Here is an 18,717-nt window from a genome sequence, read left to right as displayed (position 1 = left end):
CTCCACTCGTCTGGTGTAGAACAGGCTCTCTGGAGGCTGTTTGTGTTCTGGGAGAACGGAAAGCAGCTCCATTGTTTAAAGGCCCTTTACACAGCTCATGGTCTGGGCCCCAGGGTCCACCTTCATGTTCCACCAAATAGTTTGTTCACAGGAGTAGGGGATGTCCTGATATGTGTGTAAGGAATGCATTGTGTGAATCTGTGTTTGTATGTGTAAGGGCTGCAATGTGTGTTTCTGTGTATGTACGGGATGCAGTGTGTGCGTATGTAAGGGGTGCATTGAGTGTGTGCAAGGGGTGCATTGAGTGTGTGTAAGGAATGCATTGTGTGTTTCTGTGTGTGTAAGGGATGCATTGTATGTAAGGGTTGAATTGCTTGTGTGTGTGTGTCTGTGTGTGTAATGCATTGTGTGTTTTTCTGTGTGCAAGGGGTGCATTGTGTGTGTGATGGATGTCAATCTCTCCCTCCTCCCTTGTCACTCTCTTCTCCCCCTCTCCCTCCCTCGTCACTCTCTTCTCTCCCCCCCTCGTCACTCTCTTCTCTCCCCCCCCCCTCGTCACTCTCTTCTCTCGCCCCTCGTCACTCTCTTCTCTCCCCCCTTGTCCCTCTCTTCTCTCCCCCCTTTGTCCCTCTCTTCTCCCCCCTTGTCCCTCTCTTCTCCCCCTCCCTTGTCACTCTCTTCTCCCCTGCGTGTCCCTCTCTTCTCCCCCTCCCTTGTCACTCTCTTCTCCCTTCCCCACGCTCATTCCCCCTCCTAACCCCGTCAATTCCACTACCCGTCAATTACTTCCCCCCACCTTGTCAATTTATTTCCCCCCCTTTCAATTTATTCCCCCCACCCTGCCTGTCCATTTATTCCCCCACCCTCCCTGTCCATTTACCCCCCCTCCCTGTCCACTTATTCCCCCCCTCCCTGTCCATTTATTCCCCCCCTCCCTGTCCATTTATTCCCCCCTGTCCATTTATTCCCCCCCTCCCTGTCCATTTATTCTCCCTGTCCATTTATTCCCCCCCTCCCTGTCCATTTATTTCTCTCCCCTCCCTGTCCATTTATTTCTCCCCCCCTCCCTCTCCATTTATTTCTCCTCCCCCCTCTCTCTCCATTTATTTCTCCTCCCCCCTCCCTCTCCATTTATTTCCCCCCTCCCTCCCTCTCCATTTATTTCTTCTGCCCTCCCCTCCCTCCCTCTCCATTTATTTCTCCCCCCTCCCTCCCTCTCCATGTATTTCTCCCCCCTCCCTCCCTCTCCATTTATTTCTCCCCCCTCTCCATTTATTTATCCCCCCCTCCCTCTCCATTTATTTCTCCCCCTCCCTCCCTCTCCATTTATTTCTCCCCCCCCCTCCCTCTCCATTTATTTCTCCCCCCCTCCCTCCCTCTCCATTTATTTCTCCCCCCTCCCTCCCTCTCCATTTATTTCTCCCCCCCCTTTATTCCCCCCACCCTCCCCTACCTATGTTGTAGCGTGGCCGAGCTCTGTACTGTCCGCTGGTACAGGGAGCTTTTGTTTCCTGTACCCGGCCGGACTAAAAGGAAGTGAACACTCAGTGTTCACTTCCTGTTAGTCCGTCCGGGTACAGGAGACAAATGCTCCCTGTACCGGCGGACAGTACAGAGCTCGGCCACGCTACAGTGAAGGAGTGATAGGAGGGAGCGCTGAGCGCTTCCCTCCTGTCAGCTCCTCTCTTCATGCTGCGCCCGGGCGGTGCGCCCTCATGGACGCACCAGCCCGGGCGAAGCTGCAGCCGCCTGAGGCGCTCTACAGAGCGCTCGGGCGGCTGCAGCATTAGGGGGGCCGGCGCTCCTGGCGGCGCCCCTTCCCAAGGGATTTGCTGGGATTTAGTAGAGGGGGGACTGGGAATTAGTACAGAGAGTGGAAACTGGGATTTAGTACAAGGGAGGGGCTTGGGTTTAGTATAGGGGGATGCTGATTTTTCTTTTATACTATACTTTTCAAAACAAACCTACGTTTCTATGAAAATTTAAGGTTTGTTTTTTTTGCGGCCCACATAAACTTGTTTATGTGACCCATGCTAGCCTTTGAGTTTTACATGCTTGCCCTACACTATATGCTGCATGGCACTCTGAAAATTATCCCTTATCCAAAATATGTAAAAAAAATACTGGTGCACCTACCAAACAGCAGGTGATTGGAAAGGTAGAGGAGACTTAGGCTATCAAGTCCCTAACGCAAAACTGAATGGAGTCAATGATAAATGTCACCAGTCTTGGACTCCATGGATTGACTACATAGTTAGACGGGTTTAAAATATACCCTGCTGTATGGTGCTGCTAATTGAGTTTTGGGTGTCACGGGGAGATGGGTGCGGAGTCCACCCCCTGTTACTTCTTCTCTTCTTCTTCTTCTTGACAATGCTTACTGATAAACGCAAAATGGACACTAATTTGAACCTATACAGCAAAACTCACTGGTACTGAATATTCTGAGGTATAACAGCCTGCTTGGAAGTGTTGTAATATACAATATTTGTGGGATCATGAAAAGGGGGAGGGTTGGGTGGAGAGAGTTGCAAAGGGGTGAATGGGTGAGAGGGGAGAGGGGAGGATAAAAATTAGAGAAATCTAATTGGATCTGTAGATGTTGTGTAACATTACTCTGTACCTGTTTTACATGTATCGTTCTTTCTATGACACAAAATAAAGATTGTAAAAAAAAAAAAGAATGGGTCACACCAGACAGAATTCAGTGGTACAATCCCCACAACAGGAAATAGATGATGAACTGAGAAAACACAAAAAACTAAATCTTATAGTGAAGTATCCAGAGGTAACATCAGACTAACAAAAACATAAAAGGCAACTCACATAAATAGTGCTTCTTGTGCGCTCTAATAAACCAGCATTGAGCAGTATAATCCCCGCTCCAGGATATAGGGAAGGTGAGCATTCTCAAGGTTAGTGATTGCACATAGAACACAAAATAAAGTACATATAGTGCTCTCTGTAGGGAATACAAGATAATACAAAATCCAGGTATCCCACTAACCCTTGTGTTCCCTATTAAGGGTTAGTAAGTATATAGGGGTGTATATAAAAAATACCCCTCTCTGTCTCATTAGAGATATCTTTGCCAGAAGCTCAAGGAAGCAAGGTGAAGGGTCAGAGTAGGACCCGTCTAGGGGGGTCTGCCTTGACGTTGGCAGGCGGGCATTCCCTCCAGTGTCCATTGGAGTAACTAAATCACCTCCATTTGTTTAAATACACATAGGGATTAAGGAGAGAGCGCAGGTAACTCTTTCTTAGTTTTTTACTAAATTTATTGTATACCTTGCTATTGTGGTCTCCTAACAATAAAAAGGTAAATCTCTCAGAAAAACTAAATGACTGCCCTGAAAAGGAATACATGCCCCAACTGTCCCGATGTCAGCAGTAATAACCATATCCGGGTGTCCCGCATACAGAGACAGCAGGGATTTGACCCCAGTCAGAAGAAGAAAAGCACTTGTACTGTGTTGAGTACACTAGGACCATTTAAAGATTGCACTCTGCACTGTCTGCTCTGAGTTTAGACAGGTACAATGATGCCAGTGAGTCTGGCATGCAATCTCGGTGGTCCTGTTCCCTTTCTGGGTAGGACTGTCTTTTTGGGGGGTTACCAGTGATGCAAGTGGCACCATTGGGCATGCTCCATTAGGTTTACCCTTACCCTTGTCCTGATTTCATACCTACCAATGTTGGGAGGCATGGGAACCAGAATAGTTTAGAAAAAAACCCACAAATAAATTAAAAAACTACACAATTTGCAAAGGAGTCGGTACACACAACTAAATAATCAATAATCACTAATTTTAAACTATCTATGCTGTGTAAAAATTGTATATTCCAATAATTGCTATGGGGAGTTCAGAATAATTAAAAATAGTCCCAGATGGGAATTCTGGATTTTCTGTGCCAGCTGGGACTTGGTACCAGGTTTAGGAGGTGGTTATTTAATTGTCTTCTCAGAAGGGTGATACAAGACAAATACAGGAGACATGTTATCACAAAGGTAGGTGAATCAGATCTCATTATTTTGTGAAAGGGGTGTAGGAAAAATGTGTATTCTAAACTACATTACAATAACTGCTGTGAGGTAGGGTTTATATTTTTTAAACTTAAAGGACAATCTTCATCAATTTTCACTTCTTGATTATTTTTTTTTACGTTTATTACATTTAATGAAACGTAATGGTATTTTTAATGATGTATAATGATTTTTTTGAGAAAATTTCACTTTTTCTTAATGGCTAAGCAGCTATGATGGGCCAATTTCTGGGGTTATCAACTTCTGTTGGGGTGACCAACTTCTCCTTAAAGAAACTAGTCTGCCTCAGAGCACAGAACACTGGGGGCAATTGCAGCAGGAGCAAGTAAATTAGGATAGGCAGCTTTTGGTTAGATGACATTAAAATCCGACCCAAAGGGGCTGCTCAAGGAAATTAAAAGGTGAACTTTTCTTTAAAAAAAAAATCAAGGCACATTATTTAAAAAAAAAAATTAGGTCTGATTAAACATAAAACACTTTTAAGAACTGAGAAGTGAAAATTGCTGTCAGTTGCTCTTTAAATGATTAAAGAGTCGGTATGATCACCAGATAGACTGTAACTGTGACACAAGCCATGAATGTGACCTCTCCGGTAATTTTCTGGGCAAGTTGCCCTTGGTGTTTACATACACATCACTAGCCAAATATCCCAGGTATTACTTGACACGATGATAACAGGCAGGTTTTATTGCTAGACATATTTAAATGTACATTATTAGATAAGGCAGGTATAATTTTTGGTCGGACAGCGACAGGTGGTAATATTTACTCTCTATCATTGAAACCAACTGGTAAATAGTGCTTAGTGGCTCCAATTAATTTCAGGTGGGAGATGATAAAAGTTTTGACAAATGCTAAGTGGCAGGCGTCAAACATTTATTAATCAGAAACATTGCAAATTTTTGTTGCATGGAAACTGCTGTTAGTTACAAGTGTTTGCAACAACCACTTCAGCAATTAGTTAATAAATGTTACCGTCAGCCATGCAAACAAGTCCTATGAATATTCAGCAATCACGGAGACAAAATCTACATTGAAAAGCAAAATTACAATTTGCACAATATATTTTGAATTTGATTTTCAGTTCCACTGGCAAAATACATATATGAGGGTATTATATGGAGATGACAAATCAGACTAAAGTGACCTTCTTCATTATTAAGGGGATATCGGATGTCCCTGCGCTCCAGGCTCCCATCTTCCTACTGGTTCTTCTGATTTACCTCCTCAGTCTTGGAGGTAACATGGCCATTCTCCTGCTCGTCTGCCTGGACCATCACTTGCACACTCCCATGTACTTCTTCCTGTGCAACCTCTCCATTATGGACATGTCATCTATCACGGTCACCGTACATAAGATATTTGCTATCTTTATATCTGGGCAGAGGACGGTTTCTTTTCTTAACTGCATGGTACAGTTTTATATATTTTCGTGCTTGGCCTGCAGTGAGTTGCTAATACTTACAGCCATGAGTTATGACCGGTATGTGGCCATCTGCAAACCTTTGCATTATCCTATGGTCATGAACCAGGTAGTCTGCGTCCTCTTGGCCATTTCATGCTGGGTATTGGGATTCCTGGAAGTCGTGCCTTACGTTGCTTTATTATCGAAATTTTCTTGCTACAAATCTAACATCATCAACCACTTTTTCTGTGACCTTGTGCCACTCATGAATCTCTCTTGTAGTGATACCTCTGTTTTGCAGATATTGACTCTCGTAGAAGGGCTTCTACTTCTAAGCCTCTCTCCCTTCCTCCTCACATTTGTGTCTTATATTTATATAATTAACACCATACTGAGGATCCGTTCCAGCACTGGAAGACGTAAAGCCTTTTATACCTGCTCTTCACATCTCACAGTCGTTATCCTTCTTTACGTAACTCTTGTCTTCCAGTATCTGAGACCAACGTCAGCAGAAACACTAGATGCCAATAAACTTTTCTCTCTTTTCAACACAGCAGCTGTCCCTTTGCTAAATCCCCTGATTTATAGCTTAAAAAATAAAGAAGTGATTTCTGCATCTAGAAGAATGATCAAATTCTTATCGAAATGACTGTTCAATAGTCACATATATAATTTATTGCTTTATTTCTTTTTTTATGAACATATACAGAACATTTCCCATTACAGCGCGGAAGGTCAGATATATCAGATTTTCAAAGCTTTCAAACAAGTTCAAAAAGGTGGCTGGAATTTTTCAAATTTATGTTTATGTTTAATTGTACATACACTTGTCTATCCCTGAACAAAAAGTTGATAAAATGTAATGTACATAATTATGAGAAATATATAATATTTATGTACAGTTTTAAGCTATGTTATTTATTTATTTTTTTGGTTCTCATGACCATAAGGACAACTGATTAAATATATATTTTTATTACATAACATTTTAGCCTATAAAGAGTTTGATTATTTTTTTATCATTCATTATAGAGGATTTGACTAAAGCAAGGGTGGCCAAAAGGGAGTTCCCAGCTGTAGCAACACAAAAACTTTGATTTAATATTTGTAAATACGTTCTTCAAATGGTCACAATCTGTTTTAAAAAAACTACTTTTCAAATTATTTATCTACAGAAGTCATCAATAAATGTTTACGGGAATATTTGCAGATAAATGATTTTTTTTTTTTATTCTTTTTTTTCTCTTTTTTTTCCCCAACATATTAAAATCTCAAATATATATATATAAATATATTTTTTCAATGTTTATTTTATCATTTTTCTTTGAACACAAAAGAGAAAAACCCATGTGGTTAACAGACAATTATTCTCCAATTTTTTACATCGTATAATTTGTATTCTTCTTATCCTTATACCGTTCTAAATATGTAAAAGTTTGTTATCTCTTATACTGTAGCAATTAGTCAACCTGATTTACGATAATCATAGACATAACAATAAGAACAGAAAAATAGAGAGAAAAAAAAGAACACAAGATGGAAAGCACAGCAATTTCAATTTTACATTTCCTATAAAAAAAAAATGTAAACACTTAATAAGGCTTCTTTTGCAACAGCAATAATATACAACAATTGCGGTATAATCACTCCATCAAAAAATCAATAATCAAAAACCTCTTATCAATTTCTACCTTATTGCTTTCTTATTGACAGCCCATAAGTTTTTATCGAAAAAAAATCCCTATCATTGCATAAGATACAATAAGTTAAATTTGAACTATTTTTCTTTGTCAGATAATTTTTGTTTCTTTTGAAGCCCAATCTACCCATATCCAGCTTACTTAAGTATGTATTGATACCTTGCTCCTGTATTCTAACCAATCTTGCCACTTTTTCCCATGCCAGAGTTCTCTGCCTTCTATTCTATTTGCTATTCTCTCATATTGGCACGTCCTAGCTACTCTTTCTAACACCTCCAATATATTCGGTGGGGTTGTTTTTTTTCCCATTTTTGAGCAATGCTTATTTTAGCAGCTAATAATATATGCATAGTTACTAAATTATTCTGTATTCCTTACCAATCTTGATGCATATGTAGAAGGCAAACTCAGGATGGTTTGATAACGGTATACTCGTAAACGTTTGTATAATTTGTTTGATATTTTTCCAAAACTGTGCAAGATCAGGGCACTCCCCCAAAAAATATGTAGTAAAGTTCCCTTATTCCTTTGGGACCTCCAGCATATGTCAGAGGCACCTGCATACATTCACGAAATATTTGCAGGAACCAAATACCATCGCATTAAAACTTTGCTATAAGCCTCCCAATGGGTAAGTTGGGATATTGTGATATTTGTTTAGTAAATTTTATAGCTTGATGCCAATTGGATAGGGCAAAAGTTTTTAATAAGTCTCGTTCCCATAATAACATGTATGGCAGATTTTCTTCCCCATTTGCACTGAAAGAGGTTTGCTCGCCATGTTAGGTCTCAAACAAAAATTATCAAACTTTATTAACTAACAGAGCATTCTTAATCCTCAAGTAAGGAAAAACATCTTTAGTCGAAAGGGAAAACTCTGCCTGCAAACTAGAAAAGGGTTTGATTCCTAAATCATCATATAACATGTGCACCTTACCAATACCTCTATCCTCCCATGCAGTCAAGTTTAAGTCTTGTGTGAGACTAGTTATTGCATGTAATGGGGCTAAAGATAATAATTTCACACCCTTTAACAGTTTAGGGGCCCATGTAGACCAATAATGAAGCATTCATTTAGACGATGGGAGCATATATTTTCCTATTGTCGTATTCATTAGAGTCTTCCAAAGAAGGCCTTCTACTGAATAAGGTTTAGCACAAGTTTGCTCCAATTTTAACCACAGTGGTGAGATCGGTCGAAAGAGTACTGCCATACCGTAAGACATCATGGAAGCCTGATAAAATTTAAAAATATTGGGGATGCCTAAACCACCTTGTAAGTATGGAAGCTCTGTAAGCCTAAATGCAACCCTTGGCGTTTTTTTTTTTTTTTTTTCCAAATGTACGAATTGAACATATATTGAAATTTTTTTATATATATTTTTTTCAATTTGACAATTTTTATTTGTCATAAATCAAAGTTCAAACAAGGGGGATACAGAAAAGAGAAGAGGAGGGGGGTCATAAGCATCACTTTACATACATTGATGCTAATTCGTCTGATATATTCGACGGAACATTAGGTATGGTTCGTGATGTTTATCCATACTTGCCACCTTTATCAAGTAGTAGCATATCACCAATTAGTGGATACAGGACTGTTGTATATACACAATATTAGCCATCTACGAATCATACGGTGTGTTGTAGTACGTGAGAGTCCCGTTTGAGTTTACTGCCGGAGTGTAGCGTGTAGCTCTCTTCTCCCGGGGTCCAGGCCTATGTCTAATTGGTTTTTGTCCCTTGGTGTGGCAGGGAAGGGGGGTGGGGGGTAATGAACAAATCGGGGATTAGGAAGGGGGAGAAAATAAGCTAAAAGAGGGGGGAGGGGGGAAAACATATAAACTGAACATAAGTATCAAATAAGCTATTCCGCTCTGCCCACTCTTCGGAGTCCGGTTCCCTTGTGTGTAGTACTGTCGGCTTGCCTCTTATGCTCTAGCTTGTAGTAGAGTATTCTGTTCTCTACACCTTTACTATGACTTTGTCTGGCCACCAGGCTCTTTCAGGCCCTAGGTGTCGTTTGTCTTCGTGTGAGTCCACGAACGGGGGTCCGGGACATTGTGTGAGTCTCTTTGTGTAGGCTGCCCACTTAGTTTTTGCCTCCTTAATCCTGTGGTTTGCTGTAATGTATTTATTGGCCATAGTCTAATAGTCCCAGTTTAGGGTGATTTGCGTTATTAGGTCTTGTTTGCTGGGTGCGTGTGGTTGCTTCCAGTGTCTGGCGATCAGCGTTGCTGCTGCAATAAGTATTTGGAATATCAATTGTCTTTCTGGTTTGTGCCATTGGGTGAGATGCATGAATAGGATACCTTGCTCTGGTGTTAAGTGGTACTGTTGGCCTATCGTGTTGGTTATTATCTCCTCCACCATCACCCAGTATGTGGCTATTGTGGGACATGTCCACCAGGTATGGTACAGTGTCCAGAACAATGAGTAAGCGCTAAATAACACAGATTAGCAGCAACCCTATAAGGGAATCCCTCAAGAACCCTTAAAATAAAACACAAGAGAGTAAAAATACAGGAAAGGGCTGCGCTTGGATAAAACTTTAAATAATACAGTATACAATACAATATGGTACAGTGTCCCTCTGCCTCCACAACTCCTCCAGCAGTCCCCTGAGGTTCCCGGATACATTCTAGCTAGTTTGTCTGGGACCATGTACCATCTGTACATAATTTTCCTCATTACCTCCAGGTGTGTGGCGCATGTGGTGTGTCCTTTATGGGCCTGAAAAGCTTGTTTCCAGTCTTGTTCACTGAACGTGCGTCCTATGTCTGCCTGCCAAGCTCCTTTAAAGTCCTCTTGTTCGTGTGTGGTCGGGGTCATCAGTAGTGTGTATAGTCGGGACATGATTTTTTTGGGTATGCTTCGTGATAGGCAGAGTTGTTCTAAGGAACTAATGTGTGGTGTCTCGGGGTTTGCGTCCGTCAGGTGAGTGGACACAAAGGATTTTAGTTGGAGGTATGGAAATATGTGTCTGGCGGGTAGTGAGAATTTGGTTTGTAGTACTGGGAATGGCAGTATTACGGCTCCCTCGCATACTTGTCTAAGGTGTGTACATCCTCCCCTTACCCAGGGGGTGTGGTCAAAGGTCGGGATGCCCACCGATATACTTGCTTGAGGTATGTTCCCCGTGTTTGGACCGACCATGCTCAGCGTGGCCCTAACTGACTCCCATGTTTTGAGCATTACCGCCGTGGTCGACAACATGTCTGCGTATTTCGGGCGCAATTTGCGTGGTATTTGGTACAGGTGTTGCAGCCCCTGTCTGCATGCCCAATGCGCTTCTATGTGTACCCACTGGGGGGGTCTTCCACGGCATTGGTTGCTGCTATGGCTGCCAGCAGCGTGGCCTTATGGTAGGTTTTGATGTTGGGCATCCCCAATCCACCATCTCTAATCGGTTGTTGTAGGAGTCTGGTAGCTACTCGTATTTTGCGGTTGGCCCATACGAAACGTACGAGCATCTGTTGAATGGTGGTCAGGTACTGACCTGGTAGACTGATGGGGATTGTGCGCAAGAGGTATTGGAGTTTGGGGAGTATAGACATTTTAATTGCTGCCAGTCTGCCCAGCCATGAGAGATATTTTCCCTCCCATGTGTGTAGTGTGTCAGTAAATGATCCGACTAGTTTGGCTAAGTTTAGTTTGAACACGTGGGGTAAGTGGGGGGGGTATAAGGACCCCAAGAAAGGTGATATGGTCTCTCCTCCAATCAAATGAGAAGGTTTCACTGAGGTGTCTCAGTTGGCACTGTCGGATTCCTATACCCATGGCCTGGGATTTGGTGACGTTTAATTTATGGTAGGAGTTAAGGTCATTTTCTTTAATGTTGTCCATAAGGTTTGGTAGTGAGATTTGTGGTTGGGTCAACGTCAGTAAGACATCGTCCGCGAACAAATTGATTTTATATTCCTTGTCGCCCACGGTTACGCCGTGTATGGAATTGTTGGCCCTAATTGTCTCCGCAAGTGGCTCCAGAGCCAGTACGTACAACAAAGGGGAAAGCGGGCATCCCTGCCTCGTTCCGTTTGTAATGTATAATGGCTCCGATGTAAAGCCTGCCGTGACCACCTGTGCCGATGGCCTGCTGTATAAAGCACCAACCGCCGAGCGGAAGGCCTCCGGCATCCCGAATTTACGGAGAACTGCTTCCAGAAACCTCCAGCTCAGGCGGTCAAAGGCCTTCTCCGCGTCTAACGAGAGTGTCACGCATTCCATGTGTTGTCTGTGGGCGCTATGCATGATGTCTATGACCTTTCTCGTATTGTCCCCTCCTTGTCTTCCCTTGACAAAGCCAACCTGGTCGTTTTTGATTATTTGTGGAAGGATGTCTCCCAATCTGGCGGCGTAGATTTTCGCCAAGAGTTTTGTGTCTGTGTTTAGTAATGAAATCGGGTTGTGGGTGAGTGGGTGGCTTGCCCGGTTTAGGCAGCGTAATGATGTGAGCCTTCAAAGCCTCTGGAGGCAGTGTGTGTTTTGTGACGGCTTCATTAAAGGCGCTTGTGAGGTGGGGGGCAAGTGTTAGTTGAAAATGTTTGTAGTAGCAGTTAGCGAACCCGTCAGGGCCTGGGGCCTTATCCGTGGGCAAGGAGTCAATTGCCCTCAGCACCTTTGTCTCTGTGACCATGGCCGAGAGACTTTCTTGTTGGGTGGGGGTGAGTGTGGGTAAGTTAACTCTATTTAAAAAGGAGGCTATTTTAGGTTCTTGGGGTTGGGGTGTGTTCGGGTCGTCCCTAAGGTTATACAGCGATTCGTAATATTTAGCAAGCGCGTTGCTGATATCTTTAGGTGCCACTATCTTCTGTCCGTTTAGAGATATCATGTATGCTATTTTTTGGGCCGCTTGTTGTGTCCTCAGCCTTTGTGCTAGCAGTCTGCCCGCTCTGTTTCCCTGTGTGTAGTTTTGTGCCTGAAGCCTTTTCAGCTGGTAGCCTTCCTGGTCTAGGGACATCTGGTGATTCGTATGATTTGTTCCCGTAGCTCATGTGTGGGAGTGATTTGGTTTTGCGTCGTGGCGCGCTGAAGGTCCGTTTGGTATGTACGGAGCTGTGTTTGGGATTTTTGTTTTAGGTATGCTGCCCGTCTTATCAGCAGTCCCCGTATCACAGATTTATGGGCCTGCCACAGGGTGTTGCGTATCTGCCCTGTCATTATCCTGGAAGTAGTGTGTTAGTTCCTGATGTAATTCTGCGGTAAATGTACTGTCTCTGACACAGTGTCCAGGCAGCGGCGCGTGGACCGAGACCCATAATGCCTGATGATAAGTAGGAGTCACAGTGTGGAGGTGGATTAGCAGGGTCTGGTGCAGGGTAACCGCATGCCCCCTGGTGTTGAGCACCAGCGTTTGTGCAGTCACATACCGAGACCCTGAATCAGCTTCAGCGGATACCAGGAACTAGGAGCTTGGAAATTAAGCAGACCTCCCAGGAGCTGAATAGGGAGGCTCTGCAGCAAGATTGTATCCAGTACTAGAAACAAGGCAAGACTAGAGATAGGCACTGTCAGAATCGGGACAGGGATCCAACACGCAGAGTACAAACAGTAGCCAGATACGTATACCGGACCTTAGAATGGCCAGACTAACGTAAGTAGTACAGTATAGAATGGTCAAAGACAAGCCGAGGTCGAGGGTAACAGAAGACAGGTAAGCGAGAGACAAGCCGAATCAAGGGTAACAGAGATAAGCAGAGTAAGGTAAACAAGCCGGGTCAAAACCAAAAGGGATAATAGAATACACAAGCACTGAGTGACTAGAACAAGCTAGAACCACGACAGGGCAATGAGCTAATGAAAGAAGCTCTGTTAAATACCCTGTTCAGAGCAGTAACCACGCCTCCAAGGCGTCCTGATTGGTCCTGCAGCAATTGAGTGACAGGTCGTTCCGGAGGAGTGTCCTGATGACAACTTCCTGCCTAGATGCTGTAAAAGGCAGTCACTCCCTCGCGGCCGGCCTTGCATGACCGGATAGACCGTGGGGAAGGGAGCCATCAGGCCGTCTGGATGGAGGAACAGCTAAGTCTCTACCTCTTTCGGAGGTAGAGACCACAGGTACCCTGACAGTACCCCCCCTCTCAGATACGCCCACCGGGCGGAATACACCAGGGCGAGAAGGGAATCTAGAGTGAAACGCCCTGCGGAGACGGGGAGCATGCACCTCCTCCTGAGGTACCCAACTTCTCTCCTCAGGACCATAACCCTTCCAATCGACCAGATATTGCAGTCTCCCCCGGGAGATTCGTGAATCAACGATGGAATTGACCTCATACTCCTCCTGACCCTCCACCTGAACTGAGCGGGGAGGGGCGATCGTGGAGGAGAACCTGTTACATATTAATGGTTTTAGCAAGGAAACATGAAATGAATTAGGAATGCGTAAGGCATTAGGCAACGCTAAACGATACGCAACTGGGTTAATTTGAGACAGTACCCTGTAAGGTCCAATATATCGAGGAGCAAACTTCATAGACGGCACTTTTAACCGAATGTTTCTAGTACTTAACCATACTCTATCGCCTGGAACAAACACCGGTGCTGCCCTTCTACGTTTGTCAGCGTGTCTTTTAACCAGCGTAGAATTGTGCAGAAGGATTTGTCGAGTTTGATCCCACAACTTTCTTAAATTGGCAACATGAACATCCACCGACGGTATCCCTTGAGAAGAAGACTCCGAAGGAAGGATGGAAGGATGAAAGCCATAATTCAAGAAAAAAGGGCTAGAATGCGTAGAATCACAAATGAGATTGTTATGTGCAAACTCCGCCCAAGGAATCAAACCGACCCAATCGTCCTGGTGTTCTGAAACGAAACAACGTAAATATTGTTCAACTTTTTGGTTAGTGCATTCAGCAGCTCCATTGGACTGAGGATGATAGGCAGAGGAGAAATTCAATTTGATGCCTAGTTGGGAGCAGAATGATCTCCAAAAACGGGAAACAAATTGGGAGCCTCTGTCAATTTGAAGGTATCCCATGCAAACGGAAAATCTCCCTGGCGAATATATCTCCGCTAATTCGGGCGAAGATGGGAGTTTAGGTAAGGGAATGAAGTGAGCCATTTTAGTAAATCTGTCTACCACAGTGAGGATGACAGTCTGCTTTTTAGAAATAGGCAAATCAACAATGAAGTCCATTGCCAGGCAGGACCAAGGCTTTTCAGGAACCTCTAAAGGGTGCAGAAATCCGCATGGAAGCGAATGGGGTAGCTTGGTCTTGGTACAAACTTCACATGCCCCGATGAATTCTTTAATATCCTTGCGTAAGTCAGGCCACCAAAAATCTTTAGAGACCAGCGCATAAGTCTTGCGGATGCCAGGATGCCCAGCCACCTTGCTGTTATGGAGACAGCGTAGCACCTCCAGTTGGAGAGCGGCAGGAACGAAGTGTCGATCCCCAGGAGTCTGTTTGGGTGCCAAATGCTGAAACTTCATGATCTCAGAAAGCAATGGAGAGTGAATCCTGAAATTCGTGTTCGCGATGATATTCCCCTTAGGAACTATGGAGGACAGAAGTGGTTCAGTTATAGTGGATGGTTCATATTGACGAGACAAAGCATCGGCTTTAGAGTTCTTAGAACCAGGTCTATACGTAAGAACATAATTAAAGTGAGTGAGGAACAAAGCCCAGCGAGCCTGCCTGGCGGACAAGCGCTTAGCCTCCCCAATATAAGACAAGTTCTTATGATCCGTTAGAATAGTAACAGGGTGTAGTGTCCCTTCCAGTAAATGTCTCCACTCCTTTAAAGCCTTAATGACCGCTAACAGTTTCCTTTCCCCGATGTCATATCTGCTCTCAGGCCCAGAACATTTTTTAGAGAAGAAACCACAAGGGTGTAACGGTTTATCCACCCCTAACCTTTGAGACAGAACAGCCCCAACTCCTGTCTCAGAAGCATCGACCTCGAGCAAGAAAGGCAGAGTCGTATCAGGATGAACTAGAATGGGAGCTGAGGCAAAAAGTTCCTTGAGAGTTTTAAAAGCAACAAGAGCTTCCTCAAACCAGAACTTAGTATCAGCCCCTTGTTTGGTCATATTGGTAATAGGCGCAATGATAGAGGAGTAACCCTTAATGAAGCGCCTATAGTAGTTGGAAAAAACAATAAACCTTTGGATAGCCTTGAGTCCTTTGGGCAAAGGCCAGTCTAAAATAGATTGGAGTTTACCAGGATCCATTTTAAAACCTTCCCCAGAAATCACGTACCCAAGAAAGTCTACCTGAGACTGATCAAAACTGCACTTCTCCAATTTGCAGTATAGACCATGTTGCAGAAGTTTGTGTAACACCTTTCTGACCTGTCTATGGTGAGTCTCAATCTCCTTAGAGTGTATTAGTATGTCGTCCAGGTAAACAATAACACAATCATGCTGAAACTCCCTAAGTACCTCATTAATCAACTCTTGAAATACTGCAGGAGCATTGCATAGTCCAAATGGCATAACAGTGTATTCGTAATGGCCATACCGGGTATTGAATGCCGTCATCCACTCGTGACCTTACTGGATTCTCACCAAATTGTAAGCCCCTCTGAGATCTAACTTGGTGAAGATTTTGGAGCCCTTAAGACGATCAAATAACTCGGTAATCAGTGGGATAGGATAGGCATTTCTGACAGTTATTTTATTCAAGCCTCGGTAATCGATACACGGTCTCAGCGTACCATCCTTCTTCTTAATGAAAAAGAACCCCGCCCCGGCCGGAGAAGAAGACCTCCTGATGAATCCCTTTTCTAAATTCTCCTGAATATACTCCTCTAGAACCGAGTTTTCCTGAACAGACAAAGGATATACATGGCCCCTCGGAGGCATAGTCCCGGGTAGAAGCTTAATTTTACAGTCAAATGACCTGTGTGGCGGCAAAGAATCGGCATTCTTCTTGTCAAACACTGCCCTTAAGTCTAGGTAAAGGTCTGGTATTTGTCTTTCTGTGGCCTGAGTAGGGTTCTCCTGCATGTTAATATTAGCTAATGGAGAAACCTTGCACAAACACCGATCCTGGCAGCCCTGGCCCCACGAGAGTATCTCCCCTAATTCCCAATCGATAATAGGGTTATGTTCTTTCAACCATGGGTACCCCAGAACTATGGGAACGGAAGGAGACAAAATGAGCAGAAGAGATAAATTCTCCACGTGTAGGATACCAACATTTAACTCAATGGATATGGTCTCACGAAAGATAACAGGGTCTAGTAGTGGTCTACCATCTATGGCCTCAACGGCCAAGGGTGTCTCCCTTAGCTGGGATGGGAAATTGTTTTTACTAGCAAAGGCTTGGTCGATAAAATTCTCAGCAGCACCAGAATCTATCAAAGCCATAGCCCTTACTACTTCCCCCCCGCAAGTTAAGGAAACTGGTAGCAGAAGCCTGTGATCTTTATAATTAGGAGTAGAGGACAAAATAGAAACACCCAAGGCCTGTCCCCTAGAGAGACTTAGCTGCAAGCATTTCCCGGGCGGTTAGAACAGTTCGAGAGTAAATGACCCTTAGCTCCACAATACATACACAAACCCTCTCTTCTCCTGTACTGTTTTTCCTCCTCAGAGAGGCGGGTATACCCTATCTGCATAGGTTCAGGAAGCAAAGATACCGTGGAGTCAGGACTTGGAAAAGCGGGAGCTAACCTAAAAGAAGGTCTCCGGTTCCTCTCTCGAGTGTTCTGTCTCTCTCTTAAACGTTCATCTATACGAGAGATGAACGAAATTAAATCCTCTAAATTCTCAGGGAGTTCTCTGGTAGCAACCTCATCAAGGATTACTTCAGATAAGCCATTCAAAAATACATCCATATACGCCTGCTCATTCCACTTGACCTCTGACGCCAGAGACCTGAACTCTAGTGCATAATCCACCAGTGTTTGGTTCTCCTGTCTCAGACGCAACAGTAATCTGGCTGCATTAACCTTTCTACCTGGAGGGTCAAATGTTCTTCTAAAAGCAGCTACAAAGGCGTTATAGTTATAAACTAATGGGTTATTGTTCTCCCATAATGGGTTGGCCCATCTCAGAGCTTTCTCAATAAGTAGGGTGATAATAAATCCTACCTTTGCCCTATCTGTAGGATAAGAGCGAGGTTGCAATTCAAAGTGGATACTAATTTGGTTTAAGAAACCACGACACTTCTCAGGAGACCCACCATAGCGTACTGGGGGGGTAATGCGAGAAGAAGCACCCACTGTGGCTACCTCTAGACCTGAACCGACAGGAGAAACAGGGGTATTACGTATCTCCTCTGGTGGGTTATTGGCACGAGATAATAGAGCCTGTAGCGCAAGCGCCATCTGATCCATTCTGTGATCCATGGCTTCAAACCTAGGATCAGGAGAAGCCAGCTGACTGTTTGTACTTGCAGGATCCATTGGCCCTGTCGTAATGTCAGGATCAGGACAGGGATCCAACACGCAGAGTACAAACAGTAGCCAGATACGTATACCGGACCTTAGAATGGCCGGACTAACGTAAGTAGTACAGTATAGAATGGTCAAAGACATGCCGAGGTCGAGGGTAACAGAAGACAGGTAAGCGAGAGACAAGCCGAATCAAGGGTAACAGAGATAAGCAGAGTAAGGTAAACAAGCCGGGTCAAAACCAAAAGGGATAATAGAATACACAAGCACTGAGTGACTAGAACAAGCTAGAACCACGACAGGGCAATGAGCTAATGAAAGAAGCTCTGTTAAATACCCTGTTCAGAGCAGTAACCACGCCTCCAAGGCGTCCTGATTGGTCCTGCAGCAATTGAGTGACAGGTCGTTCCGGAGGAGTGTCCTGATGACAACTTCCTGCCTAGATGCTGTAAAAGGCAGTCACTCCCTCGCGGCCGGCCTTGCATGACCGGATAGACCGTGGGGAAGGGAGCCATCAGGCCGTCTGGATGGAGGAACAGCTAAGTCTTTACCTCTTTCGGAGGTAGAGACCACAGGTACCCTGACAGGCACCAAACATGAAAACAAGACAGAACTAATGGAACCCAGAACCAGAGAAGGATAGTAAGCTAAACCCAGAACATATACACAAGACATGAGGAAAACAAACATAACATGGGCATGACTGTACAGGACTGTACATGGACTGGGTATACAAACTAAAACAAGACAGGATAACATAGGCAAAACAAGAGGAGAAATAACTAGGTACTATATATGAAAATCATGAGATTTAGTCACACTATATGATCATACATTGCATAAGCCTGCCAACAACACCAATGTACCCCATATCTGGCAGGTCCTACACTGCCTAAAGTATGCTAAAACGTCCTAAGACATATATAGCACTTACCTGCAAGAAAGGGTAGAAGCCTTGTGGAGCTGCCTGCAGGAAAACTGAAACAAAGTGAATGATGGAAAACAAACGGGTGTGGCAATATAAAACAAACATTTAAATGAAACCTGGAGACTGGGAATCCCAGGGATGGATTACAGGAATGAACCCAGAAATCCCAGCATAAAGAAAACCAGACATAGAATAGAAAACCAAAAACCAAGAAAAACTAAGCAAGAATTGTAACAAGAGTACTGGATACTAGAAGCCAAGGCCAGACATCTCCACAGAACAGAGCAGGACGTGA

The 18,717-nt window shown here is 43.8% G+C and overlaps 1 protein-coding gene across 1 annotated transcript; it reads left to right on the top strand.

Moving 5' to 3' along the window:
* The first annotated feature begins 5,163 nt into the window (after nt 1-5,163).
* Nucleotides 5,164-6,099, top strand: LOC134573617 (olfactory receptor 6C1-like). The gene has a single exon (XM_063433402.1). The coding sequence runs from the start codon at nt 5,164-5,166 to the stop codon at nt 6,097-6,099; it is 936 nt and encodes a 311-aa protein (XP_063289472.1).
* Nucleotides 6,100-18,717: the final 12,618 nt, after the last annotated feature.

This window comes from Pelobates fuscus, chromosome 9, assembly GCF_036172605.1.
Source record: "Pelobates fuscus isolate aPelFus1 chromosome 9, aPelFus1.pri, whole genome shotgun sequence".
Taxonomy (NCBI): domain Eukaryota; kingdom Metazoa; phylum Chordata; class Amphibia; order Anura; family Pelobatidae; genus Pelobates; species Pelobates fuscus.
Note: the sequence above shows the minus strand (reverse complement) of the source record. Positions and strands in the feature narration are given on the sequence as shown.